Source organism: Erpetoichthys calabaricus, chromosome 10 (assembly GCF_900747795.2).
Source record: "Erpetoichthys calabaricus chromosome 10, fErpCal1.3, whole genome shotgun sequence".
Lineage (NCBI taxonomy): Eukaryota > Metazoa > Chordata > Cladistia > Polypteriformes > Polypteridae > Erpetoichthys > Erpetoichthys calabaricus.
In genome coordinates this window covers 12,677,048-12,701,795 of record NC_041403.2, presented here as the reverse complement: position 1 = coordinate 12,701,795, position 24,748 = coordinate 12,677,048, and the positions used below count along the sequence as shown (strand labels likewise).

The window sequence follows — 24,748 nt, the reverse complement described above, 5'->3', positions numbered from 1 at the left end:
AAAGTCAAGCATGACCCATGGCTAAATGAACAAACTCGCTCCATCAGGCAAAACTGTAGGCGGCTAGAACGTAAATGGAGGAAAGATGGTCTCACTGTTACCTTTGACTGCATGAGAGACATGTGGTCTCAATACCAGAGAGCAGTCAGAGGTGCAAGGAACCGTTTTTTTACTGACATTATCTCAAAATTCTGGCAATCAACGTGTCTTATACAAAACACTGAATGCTGTCCTCTCTCCAGCTGCAACTGTTTTCTCTTCTCCCTCCAATGCTCTTTGTAATCAGATCCTTACGTTTTTTCTGGATAAGGTCACGAACATTAGATCCCAGATCTCCATTTCTTCTTCTGGCTCTGTTGATTTAGCCGTTCCTGTACACGGCTCCCTCACTAGCTTTGAACCCATTTCGCTCCCCCATCTGGAAAAAATCGTCACCTCAATGAAGCCTTCAGGCTCTCCGGACGATGTGGTGCCGTCCAGACTGCTGAAAGATGTCTTTCCTGTGATTCGATAGGATGTCTTAAAGATCATAACTAGTAGTCTATCTTCGGCTACAGTTCCTTGTGCTTTCAAACACGCAGTTGTACATCCAATCGTGAAAAAACCTGATCTTGACCCTGCCGTCTTCTCCAATCTTCGTCCAATTTCCAAACTACCTTTCCTGTCAAAATTACTCGAAAAAGTAGTTTATGAGCAATTAATTCATCACCTACCGGACCATCAGGTAATGGACCTTTTTCAGTCAGGCTTTAGGCCCCAACACAGCACAGAAACCGCGCATTTACGTGTCCTAAATGATGTCCTTTTGGCATTGGACTCAGGACTCTACGTGATTATGGTTCCTCGATTTATCTGCTGCCTTCGACACAATCGACCACGATCATGATCTCCCGACTCGAATCCTGGGTTGGTGTATCTGGCTTAGCCCTCGACTGGTTCAGGTCATATTTCTGCAACAGGACTCTTAGAGTCATGCTAGATGATTTTTCATCTGAATCAGTCCCACTCCCATGTGGTGTCCCCCAGGGTTCCATTTTGGGGCCACTACTTTTTTCAATTTACATCCTGCCTTTAGGTGCAATTTTTAGAAAACATGCAATCTCGTATCACCTATATGCTGATGACTGCCAAATTTATTTCTCCCTCAAGTCAACTGACTCCACTAAACCTCTTCTCAACTGCTTATCTGACATTAAAGACTGGCTGGCTGTAAACTTCCTTCACCTGAACGATTCAAAAACCGAGGTCATTGTTTAGTCCCGACCGTAAACAGACCCTACCCCTTGACCTCGACTTTCTTCCCATTCCAGTAACTTCGTCTGTTTCCAATCTTGGAATCAAAATGGATATGGTCCTGAAAATGGATGCTCAAGTCAACAGCACAGTAAAATCCTGCTTTTTCCATCTCAGGCGAATTGCCAAACTCAAACCAATTCTGCCTTACCACCTCCTGGAATCAGTAAACCATGCATTCATTACGTCCCGGCTCGACTATTCTAATTCCTGCCTATATGGTATTAGTAAAGCCACTCTTTCGAGACTCCAATTGGTTCAAAATGCGGCTGCAAGACTTTTAACTGGAAGCAGCAGAAGCCAACACATTACACCGATTTTAAAAACCCTACACTGGCTGCCGGTTAGCTTCAGAATTGATTTTAAGATACTCCTCTTAACCTATATGGCACTAAATGGTCTAGCCCCTGCCTACTTGAGTGTCTTGCTCCATCGTCACAATCCCCCTCGTGTTCTTAGATCCGCAGATCAGCTGCTCCTAACCGTTCCCAAGGCACATTTTAAAGCTCGTGGTGAAAGGGCTTTTTCTGTCTGTGCACCCAAGCTCTGGAACTCCTTACCTTTAGTGGTTAGGCAAGCCACTTCAGTCACCACATTCAAATCACACCTAAAAACGCACTTCTTCACATTGGCTTTTAATTCTTAACCTGTCTTATTCCCACTTGCTTTTTGCTATTTCTCTGTTTTATTGGGTCCCCTGACCTGTTTTTTTAGTGTCTGTTTTAATTCTCTCTTAATGTTTGTTTTTTTAATATTTTGCTTTTAGTCTTGCTTGTTTTAACTGTACAGTGCTTCGGTCAGTTGTAATGCTGTGTTTTTAAGCGCTTAACAAATAAAAATGGTATGGTATGGTATGGTATCTAGTTAAGATTTCCTAATCTGGTTTCGCTGGAAGTATTTCTGATTGAAACTTGACATCGTTGTGAAATGCGCAAAAGTGAATTCAAGAAGCCAACAGATAAATCTCTTCCAAAAATGTTGACGTAACTATGGAAAACTCTTCCTTGAGATTTGATGTAATTAATCAATTTCTATTTTAAATTATGTGTATAATTTGCAGCATTTGTGAGGAAATCACTGATTTCTACTACAGCAGAATGGGCAACAAAGGGGGCACTCAGACTTGAACTGGGGACTTTTTGATTTGCATTCAAATGCTCTACCACTGAGCCTAAACCTGATTAGTTTTTTTATGTCTAGTTAAGATATTCTACCCTTGTTTTGGTGGGAAATATTTTTGATTCAAACAGGAGAGTGTTTCTGAAATGATCAAAACTGAATTCAAAAAGGAAAACAAGAAATAGCAGGAAAAATTTGGGCTGAACAAAAGAAAACACTTCTTTGTTTTAAAAGGTAATTAATCAAAACCTGCATGAAACGATTATACGCATGTTTTAAAGAATTTCTCAATTGATTTCATCTGTCTAACAAACATGGGAGAACAAAGGGGGCACCCAGACTTGAACTGGGGACCTCTTGATCTGCAGTCAAATGCTCTACCACTGAGCTATACCCCCTGACCTCACCAGTGGTGCCATTCACAGTGGTGGAGAAGGACTGACCATGCAAGGTGCACTTGGATCTCTGATTTCCTATATTGACGCAAATTAAGTTTTGCTTACAGAAGGAAATAATGGTCAGTTGTTCTCTGAAAACGTTAGAAAGCGTTCTTTTATGTCAAGTTAAGATTTCCTAATTTGGTTTGGCTGGAAATATTTCTGATTGAAACTTGACATCGTTGTGAATTGCTCAAAAGTGCATTTAATTAGCCAACAAATAAATATCTGCCAAAAATGTTGACGTAACTATGGAAAACTCTTCCTTGTAATTAGATGTAATTAACAATTTCTATTTTAAATTATGTGTATAATTTGCAGCATTTGTGAGGAAATCATTGCTTTCTACTATTGCAGATTGGGCTTGAACTGAGGACTAATCATTTATGTTAGGTAGAATGCCTAGAGAGGGCTGGGTGGTCCTGTGGCCTCGGACCCCCTGCAGATTTTATTTTTGTTCCCCTAGCCGTCTGGAGGTTTTTTATTTTGTTTTTTCTGTCCTCCCTGGCCATCGGACCTTACTTTTATTCTATGTTAATTAGTGTTCCCTTATTTTAATTCTTATTTATTTTGTCTTTTTTCTCTTTCTTCATCATGTAAAGCACTTTGAGCGACATTGTTTGTATGAAAATGTGCTATAGAAATAAAATGTTGTTGTTGATCTGCAGTCAAATGCTCTACCACTGAGCTATAACCCCTCATCACATGAGTGGTGCCAGTCACAGTGCTGGAGAAGGACTGAACTTGCAAGGTGTGCTTGGGCATCCGATTTGCTCCATTGACGCAAGGAAATATTCATCAGTTGTTCACTGATGACGTTACAAACCGTTCTTTTACATCTAGTTAAGATTTCCTAATCTGGTATCGCTGGAAGTATTTTTTAATTTTATTGATTTTATTGAGATCACACAACATTCCATACAAATAGATCAATTTTACAAAAATAGGATTGAAAACAAATCAACCTCCATCCCTGGGAAAGAGAGCATGTGCAGCAGAATAAAACTTAAAGCTAGTAAAAATAAGTAAATAGATGAATTGATAAGTGAATAGAGATAAATGGAGAAGAAAAAAAATGGGGAGAGAATCTGCTTCCTTGGTGCTTTAAGAGCTTATTGTAAAATGTTATTGATTAGATCCTGCCAGGTTTTGAAAAAGTTTTGTACTGATCCAAATTGTGCAAATTTGATTTTTTTCCAATTGTACATAATATACATTAGTTACCCACCAACTTAAAAGAGGTGAGTTAGGATTCTTCCAGTTGAGCAAGATAAGTCTACGTGCCAATAGTGTAGTAAAGACAATCACAGTTTGTTTGTCATTCTCCACTTTAAGCCCCTCTGTGAGCCCACCAGACACAGCTGTTAGTGGATCAGGAGGGATTGTGACCCCAAGGCTGTCTGAAAAGTCATTTAAAGATTTTGGTCCAGAATGATGTTAATTTGGCGCTTGTCCAAAACATGTGACCCAGTGAGGCTGGAGCTCGATTGCAGCGTTTGCAGGTTGGATCTCGCCCTGGAAACATTTTGGACAGTTTTAAACGAGAGTGATGTGCTCGATATAGAATTTTGAGTTGAATAATTGTATGCTTTGCGCATATGGAGCTCAAGGGAATTCTCTGCATTGCTACCTTCCTCTCCTTTATTGAGATCCTTTTCCCACTGTCCTCTTCGATCTTTGAAAGGGAGGGACTGTAAAATGGTTTTATATATTGCAGAAATGCTGTCTGAGTCCTCAAGACTGAGCAATATTTTTTCCAGCATAGATAGAGGTGGAAGGTGCGGAAAATTGGGCAGGTTCTGTTTAACAAAGTTTCTAATTTGAAGGTAGTGAAAGAAATGTGTTGCTGGAAAGTTCAATTCAGAATGTAATTGTTCATAGGATGCAAAGATGTTGTCTATGTACAGATCTCTAAGTAATTTAATCTCAAATGTTTTCCAGACATTAAAAACTGCATATGTTTGCAAGGGTTGAAAAAGGTGGTTCTCATGCAGAGGTGCCACAGATAAAAGGTTCTCTATCTTAAAATACTTCCTACACTGGTTCCATATTCTGAGTGAGTGAAGCACAATTGGGTTGTTAGTATATAGGTGATAATTTGCATTAATAGGGGCACGAAGCAAGGAACATAAAGAAGTACTGCAGGATTTTATTTCTATTACAGACCAAGCCTGTGTATGTTCATCTATTCGTGTCAATGTCCAGATTTTTATAGTTTGTATGTTTGAGCCCAGTAATAAAATTGAAAGTTAGGCAGAGCCATACCACCTTCTGCCTTAGATCTTTGTAGGGTCGCTCTTTGGATATGTGGATATTTTGAATTCCAAATAAATGTAGTTATGGTTGACACTAATTTCTTAAAAAATGATTTATTGATGTATATTGGAATGTTTTGAAATAAAAAGAGAAGCTTAGGAAGGATATTCATCTTAACAATGTTAATTCTTCAAGCTAAAGTGAGATGAAGGGTTGACCATCTATGCAAGTCTTGCTTCATTTTTTCCATACAGACAGCAAAATTTTGTTGATAAAGAGTTTTATGTTTACTTGTGATGTTTACCCCTAAGTATTCAAACTGATCTGCAATGATAAAAGGGAAGGTGTCCAATCTAATATTGTATGCTTGGGAATTCACTGGAAAGAGCACACTTTTATTCAAATTGATTCTGAGACCAGAGATCTTTTGAAATTCCGTTAGTGTTGTTAGGACTGCAGGCACAGTATTTTGTGGGTCTGATATATAATAATTCTTTAATTCTTTGCATTTATATAGCGCTTTTCTCACAACTCAAAGCGCTTAGCAATTGCAGGTTAAGGGCTTTGCTCATGGGCCCAACAAAGCAGAGTCCCTTTTGGCATTTTTATGGGATTCGAACTGGCAATCAGAAGGTCCCTAGCCTCAGAGCTGCCACTCTGCCTAATATATATATCCATCCATCCATCCATCCATTTTCCAACCTGCTGAATCCGAACACAGGGTCACGGGGGTCCGCTGGAGCCAATCCCAGCCAACACAGGGCACAAGGCAGGGAACCAATCCCGGGCAGGGTGCCAACCCACCGCAGGACATACACAAACACACCCACACACCAAGCACACACTAGGGCCAATTTAGAGTCGCCAATCCACCTAACCTGCATGTCTTTGGACTGTGGGAGGAAACCGGAGCGCCCAGAGGAAACCCACGCAGACACGGGGAGAACATGCAAACTCCACGCAGGGAGGACCCGGGAAGCGAACCCAGGTCCCCAGGTCTCCCAACTGTGAGGCAGCAGCGCTACCCACTGCGCCACCGTGCCGCCCCTTATATATATATAGCCCCTTATATATATATATATATATATATTGTCACGCACGCGCGATTAGGGAGCCGCGGAACGACCTAAACTGTTGCGCGAAGACATATACCAGACGGGAATGGCGGAGTACTAACCTTTCTCTATTTATTTCCAAACAGAAAGAAAGACACAACACCGCCATGAACGTCTGAACATGGACTCTCAACACGCCACTTCCGCCTTCCCTCTGTCGCAGCCCAATGACGTCAGCAGTCCCATCATCCATCTCGGTTCCTTCCCAGCAGCGCTTCATCCATTTCCGGTCCCTCCCTCATAAATGTTCCCCCCGTCCGCCATGATGGCGAACGGTGTTATGATAATTGTAAACAGAATATTATCAACTTGCACTTTTCCCACAGTATACGGGGCCGGAAAACCCCAAACCTTTATCGATTCTTTGTGTCTTTTTTACAATATATATATATATATATATATATATATATATATATATATATATATATATATATATATATATATATATACACACACACAGTGCCATATCATTTGTATATAGAGAAATTTTCTGTTCAACTCCTTCTCTGATAATCCCCTTTATCTGATAAGCATTTCCACAGTGAACTGCCAGTGACTCAGTAGCAATTGCAAAAAGTAGTGGTGACAAGGGGCATCCTTGTCTGGTACCACATTCTAGTTTAAAGTAGTCAGAATTAATGTTGTTAATACAAACTAAAGCTTCTGGATTGGTATACAGTAGTTTGATCCATGCACAAATGTTCGGGCCAAACCCAAAATTCTCCAATGTAGTGAAAAGGTAGTTCCATTCAATCATATCAAATGCTTTTTCTGCATCCAAGGATAATAATATCTCTGGGATGTTTGACTTTGCAGGTGAATATATTACATTAAGCAGGCATTGAAAATTGGACGGTAAGTGTCGGTCTTTAATAAATCCAGTTTGATCTTATGATATTACCAAAGGCAGCACTTTCTCCATTCTTCGAGCTAGGACTTTGGAGAGTATCTTAACATCATTATTCAGAAGTGAAATTGGTCTATATGATGCACATTGCAATATGTCCTTATTTTGTTTAGGAAAGACGGTGATTAATGCTTGGCAAAAAGTTTGAGGTAGAATTGTATTGTCTCTAGCTTCTGTGAATGTTGCTATACAAGGGGAGCTATCTAAGTGGAGAACTTCTAATAAAATTCGGCAGGGTAGGCATCAGGGCCTGTTGATTTCCCACTCTGAAGTGACTTTATAGCATCTTGTAATTCTGATAGTGCCAAAGGTTTAGATAGATAGATAGATAGATAGATAGAAAAGGCACTATATAATAGATTGATAGACAGATCTCTACATGTCCACAGGGGGAAATCTGGCTTTTTACAGAACCTCTTTAAATAAATAAATAAACTAACTCTGTAATCCTGTGCTGTAAAAAGCCCGGGATCCTAGAAACTATTGAAATCCTCAGAAAAGAAACTGAAATGTAGAGATGTCAGGAAATTGAAAGGAACTACTCTGGCCATCTCTCTCCTAGGAGGTTTCGTTTTGGCTATGTGCTCGCCTCGCTTGTGTATTAGTGGCTCAGCGACTTTGTCTTTCTTCTGAGGTTTCATTTTGCCACCATGCTGGCCTCGCTTGTGTATCCTTGGAGGTGGAGGCCTTACCCCGACTCCACCTCTCACTTCTGGGCCGGACAGACAGACACACACACTTCCACGCGTAGACGTTTATATATAAGACAGGTAGATAAATAAATACATACTCACACACACACACACTTTGGTCTGAACACACAACAAAATGACTAGAAAGCAAAATTAATAAGACAAATCTTCAGAGTTAGCGGCCCCAGGCCCAGTGAGGCACTATAGATGCATATTGCTGCACAGATTGCACGTTTCTTGACACACTTCTGAATAATTCACTGTGTGAAAGTCCTCAGTGTAGAATATGTGCAGCATTGTTCATTATGGCACTCAGTTTTGTTTGAACTCTCTCGTCCTCTACGACCTCCAGAAGATTTAGGATGCGTCCCATAACCAAGCCTGCCCTTTTAATTCGCTTGTTGATCTGGTGGGCCTCACCTGAAATGATCTCACGTGCAATGGAAAAATTTTTATAGTTTTTGGAGTTACTAGGTCTTTCCTGGTGTTACAAGGTAGTGTTGATGGCCAAATATGTCTTCATTCTGGTCATAGCAATGATGGAAGAAGCTTGTATATACACAGTATTTTACATATTGCAAGACAAAAACCTAGCAACTCCACTGAGCAATAAGGAAAGACCACCTACCAATGGAAACATTGGATTATGACTCCATGATTTAAATGGAAGGTGTTGCTGATTTGTGAAAAAAAACAATATTGCCTACGTGAAGCTCAAGAAAAATGAAATCTAGAGATTGAGAATGATGTCACCCGTAAAATTAACAATTTACAGAAAAATTTGACAGATGTGACATTCAAGGTTTTTCCATAGTTGGCGAGTGATGTAACCAGCCCAGCACACCACAGTGGCCATCAAAGAGGTGTAGAAAATGTGAAGGATGTGACTTCCCACAGTAAGTGGACCTCCTCTTCCCCTTCTCATATTAGCTCCTCAATGTCCCAAGACCAATCCAACCTGTCACTCATGTGAATCCCCAAGCACTTGAAGAAGTGGACCACCTCGACATTCACTCCCTGAATAGTGATTGGCCATTGAGGCTCTTTGGGGCGGTGAAAGTCAATAAGCAGTTTCTTGGTTTTTCTGATGTTAAGTTGCAGACGATTTTCAAAGTACTCCCCACACCCCCCTCTACCAATACACCCCATAAGTGCAGAATCACCTGAGAATATTTACAAGTGACGTGACCTGCTCTTATATTTATAGTCGGTATATAGCGACCCATGTCGTGCTTACAGATGAATCGAAGCATTATGCACATCCAAAACTGTTCCTCAAGAGAGTTGCAGTCAGGGTGGCTGATGGAATGGTCCTTACTGATGACACTGCAGTTGTGACCCGCTTGGCTGGCTACTTGGAGCAGTTGTTCAAAGCTGATCCTCCGGCTAGGACGTTGGATATCTCTAGGTCCATGGTTCTTGAGGCTGATCCTCCAATTAGCTGCGAATCCCCCAATCTCAGTGAGATGGCACAGGTGGTGAACCAGCTGGGAGGTTGGGGGGTTGGAAGGCTGCAGGGATCTGTGGTATCCTGGGATGAACTTCATAATGCTCATTATGCTGGGATGGCTCATAATGCCGGCTCGTTCACGAACAACACATCGGACTAGGATCGTACCATTATGTGAAAGAAGAAAGGGGGGCAGACGCTCCGAAGACAGCGAGTGTTGGTACAGGCCAGGTACACTGTCGCTCTGTGTACCTGTCGCTGCGACAGACGAGGAGCCAGACTTAAATGCAAGCGCATCGTGAAGAAAAACAGAAGAGTGAAGAAATGAGTGAAAGCCGAAAAACAAGCAGCATCTGGCTGCATTTCAGTGATATTGGAGACTGCAAAGCTAAGTGCAGAATTTGTAATATGAAAATATCCGTTAGAGCAGGGTCAGCAACAAACCTGCACAGACATATAAGAACCACCCACCCATCCATCCGTGAAACTGGAGGAGCGCGTGCCCTCTCTCCTGCCATCCACTGACCCTGGAAAAGAGCCAAGTACTTCTGCTGCAGCATCCACTGTCTTACCGAAAACTGCAGGTATAACACGGTCTTCAGTTCAAACCAAAATAAGCACATTTATTCCAAAACAAATGACGCCAAGCAAACAAATAAGTGTCGATGAGGAGCTGGCTAAAATGATAGCTAGAGACTTTCAACCATTTTCCATTGTGGAGGACAGAGGATTTACAACTTTTGTACAGGCCTTAAACCCCATGTACAGTGGGTACGGAAAGTATTCAGACCCCCTTCAATTTTTCACACTTTGTTATATTGCAGCCATTTGCTAAAATCATTTAAATTAATTTTTTCCTCATTAATGTACACACAGCACCCCATATTGACAGACAAAAAAAAGAATTTTTGAAATTGTTGCAGATTTATTAAAAAAGAAAAACTGAAATATCACATGGTCCTAAGTATTCAGACCCTTTGCTCAATATTTAGTAGAAGCCCCCTTTTGAGCTAATACAGCCATGAGTCTTCTTGGGAAAGATTCAACAAGTTTTTCACACCTGGATTTGGGGATCCTCTGCCATTCCTCCTTGCAGATCCTCTCCAGTTCTGTCAGGTTGGATGGTAAACGTTGGTGGACAGCCATTTTTAGGTCTCTCCAGAGATGCTCAATTGGGTTTAAGTCAGGGCTCTGGCTGGGCCATTCAAGAACAGTCACAGAGTTGTTGTGAAGCCACTCCTTCGTTATTTTAGCTGTGTGCTTAGGGTCATTGTCTTGTTGGAAGGTAAACCTTCGGCCCAGTCTGAGGTCCTTAGAACTCTGGAGAAGGTTTTTGTCCAGGATATCCCTGTACTTGGCCGCATTCATCTTTCCCTCGATTGCAACCAGTCGTCCTGTCCCTGCAGCTGAAAAACACCCCCACAGCATGATGCTGCCACCGCCATGTTTCACTGTGGGGACTGTATTGGACAAGTGATGAGCACTGCCTGGTTGTCTCCACACATACCACTTAGAATTAAGGCCAAAAAGTTCCATCTTGGTCTCATCAGACCAGAGAATCTTATTTCTCACCATCTCAGAGTCCTTCAGGTGTCTTTTAGCAAACTCCATGCGGGCTGTCATGTGTCTTGCACTGAGGAGAGGCTTCCGACAGGCCACTCTGCCATAAAGCCCTGACTGGTGGAGGGCTGCAGTGATGGTTGACTTTCTACAACTTTCTCCCATCTCCTGACTGCATCTCTGGAGCTCAGCCAAAGTGATCTTTGGGTTCTTCTTTACCTTTCTCACCAAGGCTCTTCTCCCCCAGTAGCTCAGCTTGGCCGGACGGCCAGCTCTAGGAAGGGTTCTGGTCGTCCCAAACGTCTTCCATTTAAAGATTATGGAGGCCACTGTGCTCTTGGGAACCTTAAGTGCAGCAGAAATTTTTTTGTAACCTTGGCCAGTTCTGTGCCTTGCCACAATTCTGTCTCTGAGCTCTTCAGGCAGTTCCTTTGACCTCATGATTCTCATTTGCTCTGACATGCATTGTGAGCTGTAAGGTCTTCTATAGACAGGTGTGTGGCTTTCCTAATCAAGTCCAATCAGTATCATCAAACACGGCTGGACTCAAATGAAGGAGATCTCAAGGATGATCAGAAGAAACGGAAAGCACCGGAGTTAAATATATGAGTGTCACAGCAAAGGGGCTGAATACTTAGGACCATGTGATATTTCAGTTTTTCTTTTTTAATAAATCTGCAACAATTTCAAAAATTCTTTTTTTTGTCTGTCAATATGGGGTGCTGTGTGTACATTAATGAGGGAAAAAATTAATTTAAATGATTTTAGCAAATGGCTGCAATATAACAAAGTGTGAAAAATTGAAGGGGGTCTGAATACTTTCCGAACCCACTGTATGTTCTCCCTAGCAGAAAAACTTTGTCCCAAATAATTATTCCATAACTATATATCTGAGGATGGAGTACAACACTGTGCTTTCAGAAACCACTGCTCTGGAAAAAAGGTAGCATTTAATGACAACAGAGCTGTGGATGAGGCATTTCAAAGAATAAGTGCAGCAGCAGCAAGATGCAACCCCAGCAGCCTGTCTGCTCCGCCATCAAAAGACCAGGAGTAAGAAATTGGAGCAGGGGCCTGTTCACAGGAACCACAAGCTTCTGCTGTGTGGAGGCTCTTTGACGAAAGAGCAACAGGAGACACTGCAAGGAGACATCCCACAGCTGATGCTATGCTGGAGTTGAGGTCCTATCTTGAGGAGCCCCTCATCCAAAGAGCTGAAGACCCACTGAGCTGGTGGGAGGCCAAGGCTGCAGTCTACCCACGCCTGGTTAAGGTAATGGTAGGAAGACTTTGCATTGTCGCTACATCGGTCCCCTCAGAAAGAGTCTTCTCAAAAACAGGACAAATAATCACGGAGAGGAGAAATCGCATCAGCCCATCTAAGCTGAGGCATCTGCCATTTTTGAATGCCAACCTGGCCTAAAAACTTTTATTCAAAGAGTCATAGTGTTGTGTTGTTGAGTTTGGCCTTTATTTAGTTTGTTAGCTGTGGAAAAAATGCATAAAAATACGTAATGTCTGAAAACAATGAATAAGAAATTGCTTATACACAAACCATTCATAATTGCTTAATTAGGCTAAAATATAAGTGATACTAAACGAAGAGCCATTCGGGAGCCGTAAGAGTCGGCTCTTTAAAGGGAGCCGATCCAAAAGAGCCGAAGCTTTGAAAAGAGCTGGAGTTCCCATCACTACGACTCAGTTGATCGAGCTGCCCTGTGGGACATCTAGAGACTTAGCGGGATCCCCTCGAGGTTGCTGGATATCATGGCCGGCCTGTCCTCTGCTACTGTGAGTGCTGTGCAGAGTGGAGGCAGGACCTCTGTATTTTTCTCAGTTGATTCTGGGGTCCGTCAGGGCTGTGTTCTGCTCCTACTCTGTTCAGTGCTTGTATGGACTGGGTGTTGGGCAAGGTCGTGGGGTCCGGCGTCTGTTGGTGAAGAAAGATTCATGGATCTTGAATTTGCTGATGATACTGTGATCTTTGTGGAGTCAATGGAGGCTCTGATCGGGGCACTCGAGAGACTGAGCGAGGAGTCCTGATAAAAACCAAAGATTCAGCTCCTTTATGACCTCTTGGGCATGGCCATCAGCAGTGTGTATGTCTGCGGAGAGAGTGTCAACCTCGCCAAGAGGTTTACTTACCTTGGCAGTAACATTCATGTCTCTGGTGGTGACTCTTCCTATGAAGTCAGTAGACGGATTGGGAGAGCATGGGGGAGTCATGAGGAAAGGGGAGTGTGGCGCTCCCGATATCTATGCAAAAGGACGAAGGTCCAAGTCTTTAGAGTCCTGGTGCTTCCTGTCTTGCTCTATGGTTGTGAGACATGGACGCCATCCAGTGACTTGAAACGAAGACTGGACTCCTTTGGTACTGTGTCTCCGGAAAATACTTGGGTACTGTTGGTTTGACTTTGTGTTGTGTTGCTCATGGAGTCCCGAATGAGGCAAATTACCTGTATTGTGAGGGAGCGTCAGTTACGGCACTACGGACACGTGGCGCGTTTCACCGAGGGTGATCCAGTTCATAAGATCCTCATTGTTGGGGACCCCAGTGGCTAGACCAGGCCAAGGGGTCGCCCATGTAAACACCTGGCTGTGGCAGATAGAGGGTCATTTCCAGAGGGTGGGACTGGACCACGTCTGCCTGTGGGGTTGCCAACCGGGATCCCAAGTTGTTTCATCGTGTAGTGGGTGCGGCAACACACTGTACCAGTGCATGCTCCCCAACTTGACTTGGTGTAGTGTGAAGAGGAGACAGGACTGTTCATGTGGTGCTATAGTGTTGCTCACTTAGTCCTTCAGTCTCACAAACTGGGGTCTACCTGACAGATAGTCCATTGTCCAGGACACCACAGGGTTATCCACCTGCATAGCTGAGTTTACCCCTTAACAGGGATGCCTGGATGATTCTGAAGGCACTGAATCCTCACACTGCTGCCAACTTTGCCCAGGTGAGGATAACCCTTGTGGAGGAGACAGATAATTGAAACTTCTCCTCCAATCTTTGTCCGATAGGCAAATCAGTTCTGTTTGCGTCTCTTATTCACATCACTGCAGAGGTTTTACACACAATGATATTCCAAAATATTAAAATATCACAGCTCTGTTGTCAAAAAACTCCTTGGTGGCAGGGCCCCGGGGGTGGATGAGATACGCCCGGAGTTCCTCAAGGCTCTGGATGTTGAAGGACTGTCTTGGTTGACACGCCTCTGCAACATCGCATGGACATCAGGGACAGTGTCTCTGGATTGGCAGACCGGGGTGGTGGTCCCCCTCTTTAAGAAGGGGGACCGGAGGGTGTGTTCCAACTACAGAGGGATCACACTCCTCAGCCTCCCTGGAAAAGTCATTCGGGGGTTCTGGAGAGGAGGGTCCATCGGATAGTCCAACCTTTGATTCAGGAGGAACAGTGTGGTTTTCATCCTGGTCGCGGAACAGTGGACCAGCTCTACACCCTTAGCAGAGTCCTGGAGGGTGCATGGGAGTTCGCCCAACCAGTCTACTTGTGTTTTGTGGACTTGGAAAAGGCGTTCGACCGTGTCCCTTGGGGAATCCTGTGGGGGGTGCTCCGGGAGTATGGGGTACCGGCCCCCCTGATAAGGGCTGTTCAGTCCCTGTACAACCAGTGTCACAGCTTGGTCCGCATTGCCGGCAGTAAGTCGAACCCGTTTCCAGTGAGAGTTGGACTCCGCCAGGGCTGCCCTTTGTCACCGATTCTGTTCATAACTTTTATGGACAGAATTTCTAGGCGCAGCCAGGGTGTTGAGGGGGTCCGGTTTGGTGGGCTCAGGATTGGGTCATTGCTTTTTGCAGATGATGTTGTCCTGTTTGCTTCATCAGGCCGTGATCTTCAGCTCTCTCTGGATCGGTTCGCAGCTGAGTGTGAAGCGGCTGGGATGAGAATCAGCACCTCCAAATCAGAGACCATGGTCCTCAGGCGGAAAAGGGTGGAGTGCCCTCTCAGGGTTGGGAGCGAGATCCTGCCTCAAGTGGAGGAGTTCAAGTATCTCGGGGTCTTGTTCACGAGTGAGGGAAGAATGGAGCGTGAGATCAACAGGCAGATCGGTGCAGTATCCGCAGTGATGAGGGCGCTGCATCGGTCTGTCGTGGTGAAAAAGGAGCTGAGCCGCAAGGCGAAGCTCTCAATTTACCAGTTGATCTATGTTCCTACCCTCACCTATGGTCATGAGCTATGGGTAGTGACCGAAAGAACGAGATCGCGAATACAAGCGGCTGAAATGAGTTTCCTCCGCAGGGTGTCTGGGCTCTCCCTTAAAGATAGGGTGAGAAGCTTAGTCATCCGTGAGGGGCTCAGAGTAGAGCCGCTGCTCCTCTGCATCGAGAGGAGTCAGATGAGGTGGCTCGGGCATCTGATCAGGATGCCTCCTTGGTGAGGTGTTCCGGGCACGTCCAACTGGGAGGAGGCCCCGGGTTAGACCCAGGACACGCTGGAGGGACTATGTCTCCCAGCTGGCCTGGGAACGCCTCGGGGGAGAGGGAAGTCTGGGCATCTCTGCTCAAGCTGCTGCCCCAGCGACCCAACCTCGGATAAGCGGAAGAGGATGGATGGATGGATATTCCAAAATGCACATCACTGGGTTTTAGCCACTGGAAAATCTCACTCTACTGAAAGCCACCTGGACCACCCAACTCCTAACCCCCTTACCATTTTGATTCAAGCCAAGTAGGTGAAGGTTTGCACTATGCATGTACCATGGAGCTTCAAGTTTCATTTCTATCCCCAATGCATCTTTCAGACTCCAATCACCCAGACTGTCATCAGGATTGGAAAATTGGGCACCATCATCCTCTGGCCAGTACAAGCAGAACACATGCCTGATGGCTCAACAAAACGCCTACAAGAGAAAGGCAATGAGTCCTAAGTTGGAACAGTCCCCCCAAAATGAGGGGTGACCAATCAGGATGTGACATGTTGTAATGAACAGGATCCAATCAGGGAAGGGCCTGGTAATAAGAATAAACAAATAAGCCTTTTTAGAATTTTCATAGCTCTCCAATTTCACCTGTCCACAATGCATCACTGAGCCCCCACTTTCAGAAGTATACGGCTATGGTGAACACGGTCACAAGTCTGTTTTCGGTGGTTAAAAACACTGGGGTAGTGCGGATGAAAACAGAGTAGTGGGTCTGTGTTTTTAATCAAAACATAGTGGTATGCATATCATGACCAAGATATTACTAGAATAAAAGTCAGATAGAAATAAATCAAATCTGAGTTTTATTTATTTGCCAACTTTTTAAAAATATCATGATGGAAAATGATTGACAACTTTGTGTCCATAAATTATGCATAAAGTCTCAAAATGTTAGATAAAGTAATACTATTTTAAAAATTAATACAGTTTTTCAAATTTCATTTGTTTCATGGCTGAGGATTATATGGCAGTGATACACAGCCTCCAATATGCAGGGAGTTTTGTTGGATCACGATAGTCTGCTCTTTAGTTGTCCTGAAGCACACGTGTGCCAGATATAAAAACATCAACACACTGTATTATCTTTTAACATCCCAACTGAAAACCACGATTCTGTGAAGAGAATCCATTTCCTTTTATATCCCTCTAATAGCTATCTCTAACGGTCTTTTTGTGCCATCATCTTCTTAAGTGTGCAGTCGGCTAGCCGCAGTAACTTTGTGATATCCATGTTGTGAAGAGGAGCTTCCACTGTTTTCACGTTACTATGAACATGAAACACATCATGGTTTAGGAGAACTTGGCCGCTTGTGGAGGAGGTCCAAGAAAGCCACCGGCTTGCTTAGTGGCTGCTCTTGAGGGTGCCAATCCCAGCAACTTCTGAATATTCTGTGCAAAAATAAAAAAAATAAAAATCAGTACGTATGTGTTATCTTTCAGCCTGACAATCATAGGATGACAAACAGCTAAGTGGAGGATGATAATCCAAAAAGCCTCTAGTACAGTCCCACACTAAGGACTTGGGACAAAAATCATTAAAGTATTTGAATATAATGTGAATCTATATGAAATAAATTCTTATTTGACTGTAAACTCTAACAATAAATTGTAAGAGAATGAGGTTTAAAAAAGAAAAAAGGACCAGAATAATTAAACTGTATATTAATATTTCTGTTTTGTACATACAGTAATCCCTCGCTATATCGCGCTTAGACTTTCGTGACTTCACTCTATCGCGGATTTTATATGTAAGCATATTTAAATGTATATCGCGGATTTTTGGCTGGTTCGCGGATTTCTGCGGACAATGGGTCTTTTAATTTCTGGTACATGCTTCCTCAGTTGGTTTGCCCAGTTGATTTCATACAAGGGATGCTATTGGCAGATGGCTGAGAAGCTACCCAACCACAGCGCGTATTATGTATTAAATAAAACTCCTCAAATATATTGTGAGCACGGGGGCTGTTCGCACCCCTAGAGGACACGGCCGCTCCTCAAAAAACGCTGAAAGATTACCTTCACATTGCTCTCTTCCTTGCTGGGCTTATATGTGGCTGCTTTGCAAGTGATATGCTTCCCGCATGGTGCTTCGCATACTGAAAAGATCAAACAGCACGTATTGATTTTTGATTGTTTGCTCTCTCTCTCTCTGCTCCTGACGGAGGGGGTGTGAGCAGGGGGGCTGTTCGCATACTGCCCTAGAGGATACGGAGGCTCCTCTAAAAAATGCTGAAAAATGCTTGCTCCCTTCCTTGCAGCTACTTTGTCCAGTGGTGCTTCCCATACTTAAAAGCCAAACAGCCCTATTGATTTTTGACTCTTTGCTTTTTTCTCTCTCTCTCTCTCTCTCTCTCTGACGCGCACTCCTTTGAAGAGGAAGATATGTTTGCATTCTTTTAATTGTGAGACAGAACTGTCATCTCTGTCTTGTCATGGAGCACAGTTTAAACTTTTGAAAAAGAGACAAATGTTTGTTTGCAGTGTTTGAATAACGTTCCTGTCTCTCTACAACCTCCTGTGTTTCTGTGCAAATCTGTGACCCAAGCATGACAATATAAAAATAACCATATAAACATATGGTTTCTACTTCGCGGATTTTCACCTTTCGCGGGGGGGTCTGGAACGCAACCTGTGCGATGGAGGAGGGATTACTGTACATTGTACATCATTTCCATGAAAAGAATTTTTAGAATTGTTTGTATCATTACTTATAAAACAATCAGGATGTTTCTATTGTACTGCTATGCTTTTTGGGAATCGGGTGTAGCAAAAACAGATTTTAAACACGTCTCCACCGCCCTGAATGTATCCTGTTCCGTTTCACTTATGAAGCCGAGATCCCTGATTTGCTGTTATTTTACTTAGAAACTTTTAAGAATTCAACTTAACAAACAAAAGCTGGTTTCATTTCTCATTAAACATTCTGTATATACTCGCGTATAAGTCGGATCTTGAAACCCGAAAAATCAATCGTAAAAATCAGACCCCGACTTATACGCCCGTTCAAAAATGCAACACTTAAATTTTTTTTTTTTTTTTACATCTTCTTGCCTCTTCCAGTCTTGCACCAGTTTCTCAGACACATCGAATTTTGTTGCAGCAGCGCAGTCACCAATTTCTTTCACCACCTCAACAACTTCCAGCTTCATATTTTCTTCCGATTGAAGGGCCCATTATAGATCAAGGATGCTCTTATAATGAAGGTGTGAGATACAAAAAACACAAACAGTGTAAACGTTGCTTCGGAATAGTTCAGGTATTACTGTGTGGTCACGTAGGCACAATACATAAAAAAAGGCTGTGTGCTCCGTGGTTACTCTCTCAGGTGGCCGTTAGCATATAACCAGTAAACCCACGATTCTGGAAAGAATCGCAAATCCAAGAATGGCAATCACTTTCTGTTCCCTCCGATATTTGGAGGGAAGAAAAATCATGAAGGGTGGGTTTGTCCTGGGAGAATTTTCATTTAATTAAATAAATATATTTGTACTAAAGCGGTTTCTTTTTGGAGCCGTGACGTGTTTCAGAAGCGCGTTGTAGGCGCCTGCATTCATTGTTTATCTCCATGCGGTCATGTTTTTCTATGGCTGTGTCGTTAGATAGAAGTCATTTGCTGACGGCGGCAGATTCACGTGCTGAAGTGACCATGGCGGCGGATCCGGGCATGGAGGGCTACATTACTAAATGAAGGTGGTATATGCTGTGGTGTGGGCGGTCGCGTTCGGAACGGCGATTCTCTAAAGAATCGCAAATGCAAGAATGGAAATCAGTTTCTATTCCCTCCGATCTGTGGAGGAATGAAAAATGATGGAGGGTGTGAGCGTCCTGGTAAAGTTTTCATTTACTTACATAAACATATTTGTACTAAAGCGGTTTCTTTTTGGAGCTGTGACTCATCTGGTTCTGGTGTTTCAGAAGTGCGTTGTAGGCGCCTTCGTTTATTGTTTTTATCCATGCAGTCTCGCTTTTGGCAGTGGTGGTAGTGTGTACGACTTGCCTGTTGCCTCTGGCATCTGTGCATATATACTGTACAACCTGGCGTGCACGCTTTACCTCAGGTTTAGTTCACAGGTCATAGCCATACAGGCTCGTTTTTGTATTTCTAATTGTTGAGCTGTTTCTTTTTGGAGCCGTGACTCCTTTGCCTGTGCTGTTTCAGAAGCGCGTTGTGGGCGCCTTCGTTCATTGTTTTTATCCATACAGGCTCGTTTTTGTATTTCCGTTAGTTAAGCTCTTTCATTTTGGAGCCGTGACGTCTTTGCTTCTGGTGTTTCTGAAGCGTGTTGTAGGAGCCTCCGTTTATTGTTTTATCCATGCGGTCTTGTTTTTGTTTTTCTGTGGCTGTGTCGTTAGGTAGAAGTCGTTTCCTGTTAGGAATCATAATTCAACTTACTTTAAATACTGAATTACCGTTATGTGATTCAAATATGCCACACTGACTGCTGGCACAGTGGATTAGAGCAAGTTTAGTTTACAGGTTGTGTTGTTTGGGCGCCACCTACCGACTCTGGGAAGCCGCTGGGTTTGACTCTGGGGCGCCGAAGCGCTCTGCGCATGCACCTCGGTGCGTCCTGCATCCGTGCACATAATTGCGTCCGTGCATATAATTATACAACTGTCGTTTAGTAAAATAATCTCTTGACCAAAAGTAGTAATAATAATAATAATAATAATAATAAATTTTATTTATATTGCACTTTATATTTTAGCAATCCCAAAGTGCTAAATGTGAGTTTTCCGCATTCAACTTATACGATACCGGACATTATACCGTAAAATCAAGTCACAACTATAGGTAAACAACAAGAAGGTCATAGACCAAAGCCCTATCATTCCTTTGAGACGACTTATCCACGGGAGAACTTAAATGCGAGTATATACGGTAGTTGGAAACAGCTACCGTAGTTCCAGTTTGCTTTTATAATTAAATAGCTTTAAAATCGGCATTTTAAAGAGCACTTTCAATGTCAAGAATGCACACCTAGCTACCTTAACCAACACACATCTTTTGGAGGCTGCTGGCTTGACACATAATTCCTAAAACAAAGGCAAAAAATGTTAACACGTTTACATGCAACTATATTTTTGCTGCACATGTAACGAGGGAAAGGGACCCGTTAAGTTTAATCCTATATGTTATTCTTAAACCACCAGCCCCCACTCTTTCAAACTTCTCAAATTAGTCTTCTCTGCACGTGTGATCTACTGTACCTTCCACTACAACCTACGCTTCTTGTGATTTGTTTTATGACTTTGGTGTGTGTTAATGAAAGTGCTTGCCAAATAAAAAGAGGAGGGAACACTTAAAGATTATTGCAATGCAACATTTAGTACATTCAGTAACACCTTTTGTAAAAAGCAAATGGACTCTCTGTGCCTCAACTTGTATAAAATAAACATAGATGGGCATGGACTTCACGTCTGCATCCAAGGACAAGAAAAGTGCACAGCGGAGAGGAGGGCTTAAGGACGTGTTTAAGTAATGCAAGAACAATTTTGAAGGGGTCTTATATATGCATTATAGGCACATGCTGTGGCCACTTTCCTCTTTGATAATGTCATTTTACACACATAGCAAACCATTTTTGGTAAAGTGCTTCCGTACAAGAATCACAAGCACTGCAGGCACTGCAGATGCACCACAAGCAAAAATGTTAACAATAATAAAGCATTAAAGGCATATTAAATACAAAACGTACATGCAGTAGCAGTTACAACTTTTAACCTACATTGAACTAGGGTTCGATTTTAAAACTTGTCACTTTCAGTCATCAGAGCTGAGAGGGTAGCCTGTAGCGAGTACGGTCTTGTGATTGGCGAATCATCGGCAGAGTATGCACTTTAGTTGACTTGAGAATCCTATGGCTCACGCGCATGCTTAAAATCGTGACTAAGCACTTCGACTACAAGTGCAAAAAAAGTTGCCCAGCATCCCTGTGTGAAGTGGCCAATTTCATTCTATAAACTCTGAATTCATCATTAGAAGCCTGCATCTGTAATGTCTGCTACAAATGTGGAATTTCGAATCATTGAAGGTTTAAGTCCGGAGAACCAACGATTCACCAATTAAAACGTGGAACTCGCTACAGCCCACCCTCTTAGCTTTGACAAGTGAAAGTGACGGTTCTAAATTCATGTTGCATTTGGAGGAATACTACAGACAAAATTAAACACTGTAAATATGCAACAAAAAACATTCCATGATACATTTATTTATTAATACTTTCATTTCACACTTTTTCTTTATTGTCACATTTCATAATCTTTACTTGCACATTTTAGTAATTATGTGTTTGTCCAAAATATTCCTGCAAACAAATTAGACCTTCCACATTCTGGTGCATTTAGACAGTCAAATGAAACACCAGTCAGGTGATTGCCACTGAACTAATTCAGTGACTTCTAAAACCAATTGCCACTGATGATTTAGGTGTGTCATATTAAAAAGGGTAAATACAGTACTTAATGTGATCAAATTACGTTGTGTTTTATATTAATAATTAATGCAGACCATTTTTAAGAGATCTGTTTTTACTCTGACAGTAAGAGGATTTTTGTTTCCGGTTTCTCAATCTCTAAAGAGCTAAATTAACTCCACTGTGATTCAATGTTATATAAAAATAAAATATAAAAAGTCTCCAAGGGAGGAATTAGTACTTTTTATAGCATATGTGATAATTTAGTAAATCTCATTCATTGGCATGCCAAGGACTGATAAACCCCCCCCCCCCCCTCCAAATCCCATCCCCCAAATTCTGAATATTACTATCATTTCAGCTGGAAGCCCTACCTGATGACAAACTCCTTTACTCTCCTTTAAAAATATGGAAGCGGAATAACAATTTTATTCTAACCCCACGTCAAAGAAATAGTGACAAGGACTGAATTACTACTACTACTAGTGGATTTTAGGAGGAACAGGCCCCTCATGGACCCCGTGATCATCAGAGGTGACTGTGTGCAGAGGGTACAGACCTAAAAATACCTGGGAGTGCAGCTGGATGATAAATTGGACTGGACTGCCAATACTGATGCTCTGTGCAAGAGAGGACAGAGCTGACTATACTTCCTTAGAAGACTGGCATCCTTCAACATCTGCAATAAGATGCTGCAGATGTTCTATCAGACGGTTGTGGCGAGCACCCTCTTCTACGCGGTGGTGTGCTGGGGAGGCAGCATAAAGAAGAAGGACGCCTCACACCTGGAGAAACTGGTGAGGAAGGCAGGCTCTATTGTAGGTACGGAGCTGGACAGTTTGACATCCGTGGCAGAGCGATGGGCACTGAGCAGGCTCCTGTCAGTCATGGAGAATCCACTGCATCCACTGAGCAGGATCATCTCCAGACAGAGAAGCAGCTTCAGTGACAGACTGCTGTCACCGTCCTGCTCCACAGACAGATTGAGGAGATCATTCCTCCCCCACACTATGCGACTCTTCAATTCCACCCAAGGGGGGGGTAAACGTTAATATTATTAAGTTATTGTCTGTCTATTATACCTGCATTGTTATCACTCTTTAATTTAATATTGTTCTTTATCAGTATGCTACTGCTGGAGTATGTGAATTTCCCCTTGGGATTAATAAAGTAAGAAATAGTCACATCTATCCTAATTAGACATTTAAAAGGTAAGATCCATCTAGCTTGAACAATGGGTAGAATGGACTTTAAGCCAAAAAAGTGGGATGGAAGAGTGAGAATTTGACATAGAAGGTCATTAGATTATTTTATTCAGAAAATGGAACTAAACTAACTTAGAAGGTCATTATTTTATCTAGAAAACAATGAAATTAGACTAATTCTGCATAACTTTTACACATCTAAAAAGGTATGTGCAAGTTTTGTTTTTTCATTAAGTTCACACACAAACTGATAATAGCTTGAGACTTTAAAAGTGTGTTAAATCCTATTTTAGGTTATCTAAAACTGCCTCGACAATTAGACATTTAAAAATAAGAAAGCTGCAGAATCCTTGGAGAGGTTGCTCCACTCAAGTTTTTGTTTAGTTCCTCACGGGTATTCACAAATTAACAGTTTTCTGTTAATGGTAACTTGACTTCCTTCAAACAACAAAAAAAATACTGAACTGGTGAATCAGGTTTTTAAAAATGATGGGACTGATGTTAAAAAGGGAATAGACTTGACAATAAAAGAAAAAAAAAAACTTTGATCTTGAAGATGATGTGAGCATACAAAACTGGAAAATGAATGTCAAATAAGGAAAAAAAAATCCATGATGAATATTCAGACCAGCATAATTCCTGTTATTGAGCTATAGTTATTTAGTTTTAAGGTGGTATGTCAAGATGCTTCAGATCCCACTAGTTTTCATTCTCTGATTCTCTAAAGAACTCAGTTTCTTCAATTACATTGAAATAGGCTCATAAAAACATGAGAAAAATTACAGTGTACTAACAGTGTAAACAGCAAATCACACTGGGATGGTTTAAATTATGATTTAGTTGAAGCACCAATACTGCTTTACAACATTACTCAACTGACTATGCTTCCTACAAGAGGTGGATTTTTTTCCATTTTTTAATCAATTTTGCATAAACTATCTGATGTAGGCTGTTGAATTAAATAAAACCAAAAATCAAAGAACAGATCAAAACATCTGACTATATGCATCTGCTTTCACCTTCTTTTTAGGAAAAACAGAGAGCATTTTTATTTCAGTACTCCGATTATGAAAGGCTAAATTAGACCTCTCAATTAACCCTGGCTTACAGTTAGAATTCTGTATTTGTTAAATTAAGGTTCCACAAGAGTGGAATGTTGATATTTGTTCTGGAAGCCATATTTAATAATTGTAAAAAAACAGATGCCTACATTGCCCACCAATGGAGCACTATTAAAAAAAAAAACAAACAAACATGTAAACCTTCCCGAAAATGTCCCATACTACTGGGGGAAATGACTCAAGTTTGATGGACTGACTGAATGACTAAAGTCTGACTGAACAGATATTTAAAATGTGAGCAAAATGTCTTCAAAAAGATCAATTAAATTTTTGTGAGACTCTGTACTCTTAAGTTGGGCATACAAAATGTGATTTTTGGCATGATTTAAAACCCGATTTGCAGCGGATGACCGATTTTCTGTGCCAGCCAGAATTTAAGTTGTTGCCCTTTGACCTGTCCTCCAATACAAGGACAATAAAGGGAAAACCTGCATGCACATTACTTCTTACCTGTCTGATTGACATAGTGCAGAGGATGTAGAGGAAAATGAAGGAACAGTCAGTGTAGTCTTCTCCCAGTAAATTTCGATGAGAAAGGCCTTGAATATAGGATAGAGGGACAAATGGAAGCTTTGCGACGACCCGTCCATCAAATCTGGAAAGGAAAGCAATACGCTTCATTCCTTATTCATTATGAAATAAAACACTGTGCCAGCATCCTCTCTGAGAAAATAAACTCAGATTCCAATTAGGCCCATTGCCTCTTAAGTCACCCGCACACAAGGTTCAGCAGCTATT

The 24,748-nt window shown here is 42.1% G+C and overlaps 1 protein-coding gene and 1 non-coding gene across 2 annotated transcripts in view; both read right to left on the bottom strand.

The window, feature by feature from the left end:
• Nucleotides 1–2,738: 2,738 nt before the first annotated feature.
• Nucleotides 2,739–2,810, bottom strand: trnac-gca (transfer RNA cysteine (anticodon GCA)). The gene has a single exon. It is a non-coding gene; the product is annotated as a tRNA-Cys (tRNA).
• Nucleotides 2,811–16,410: 13,600 nt separating this feature from the next.
• Nucleotides 16,411–24,748, bottom strand: part of tmco1 (transmembrane and coiled-coil domains 1) — a 31,986-nt gene continuing 23,648 nt past the window's right edge. The window contains exons 6-7 of the mRNA XM_028810878.2: nt 24,461–24,605; nt 16,411–16,657 (exon numbers count right to left, since the gene is read on the bottom strand). Coding sequence (XP_028666711.1) covers nt 16,559–16,657; nt 24,461–24,605 — 244 coding nt within the window. The 3' untranslated portion in view covers nt 16,411–16,558. The remainder of the gene's footprint in view (nt 16,658–24,460; nt 24,606–24,748) is intronic.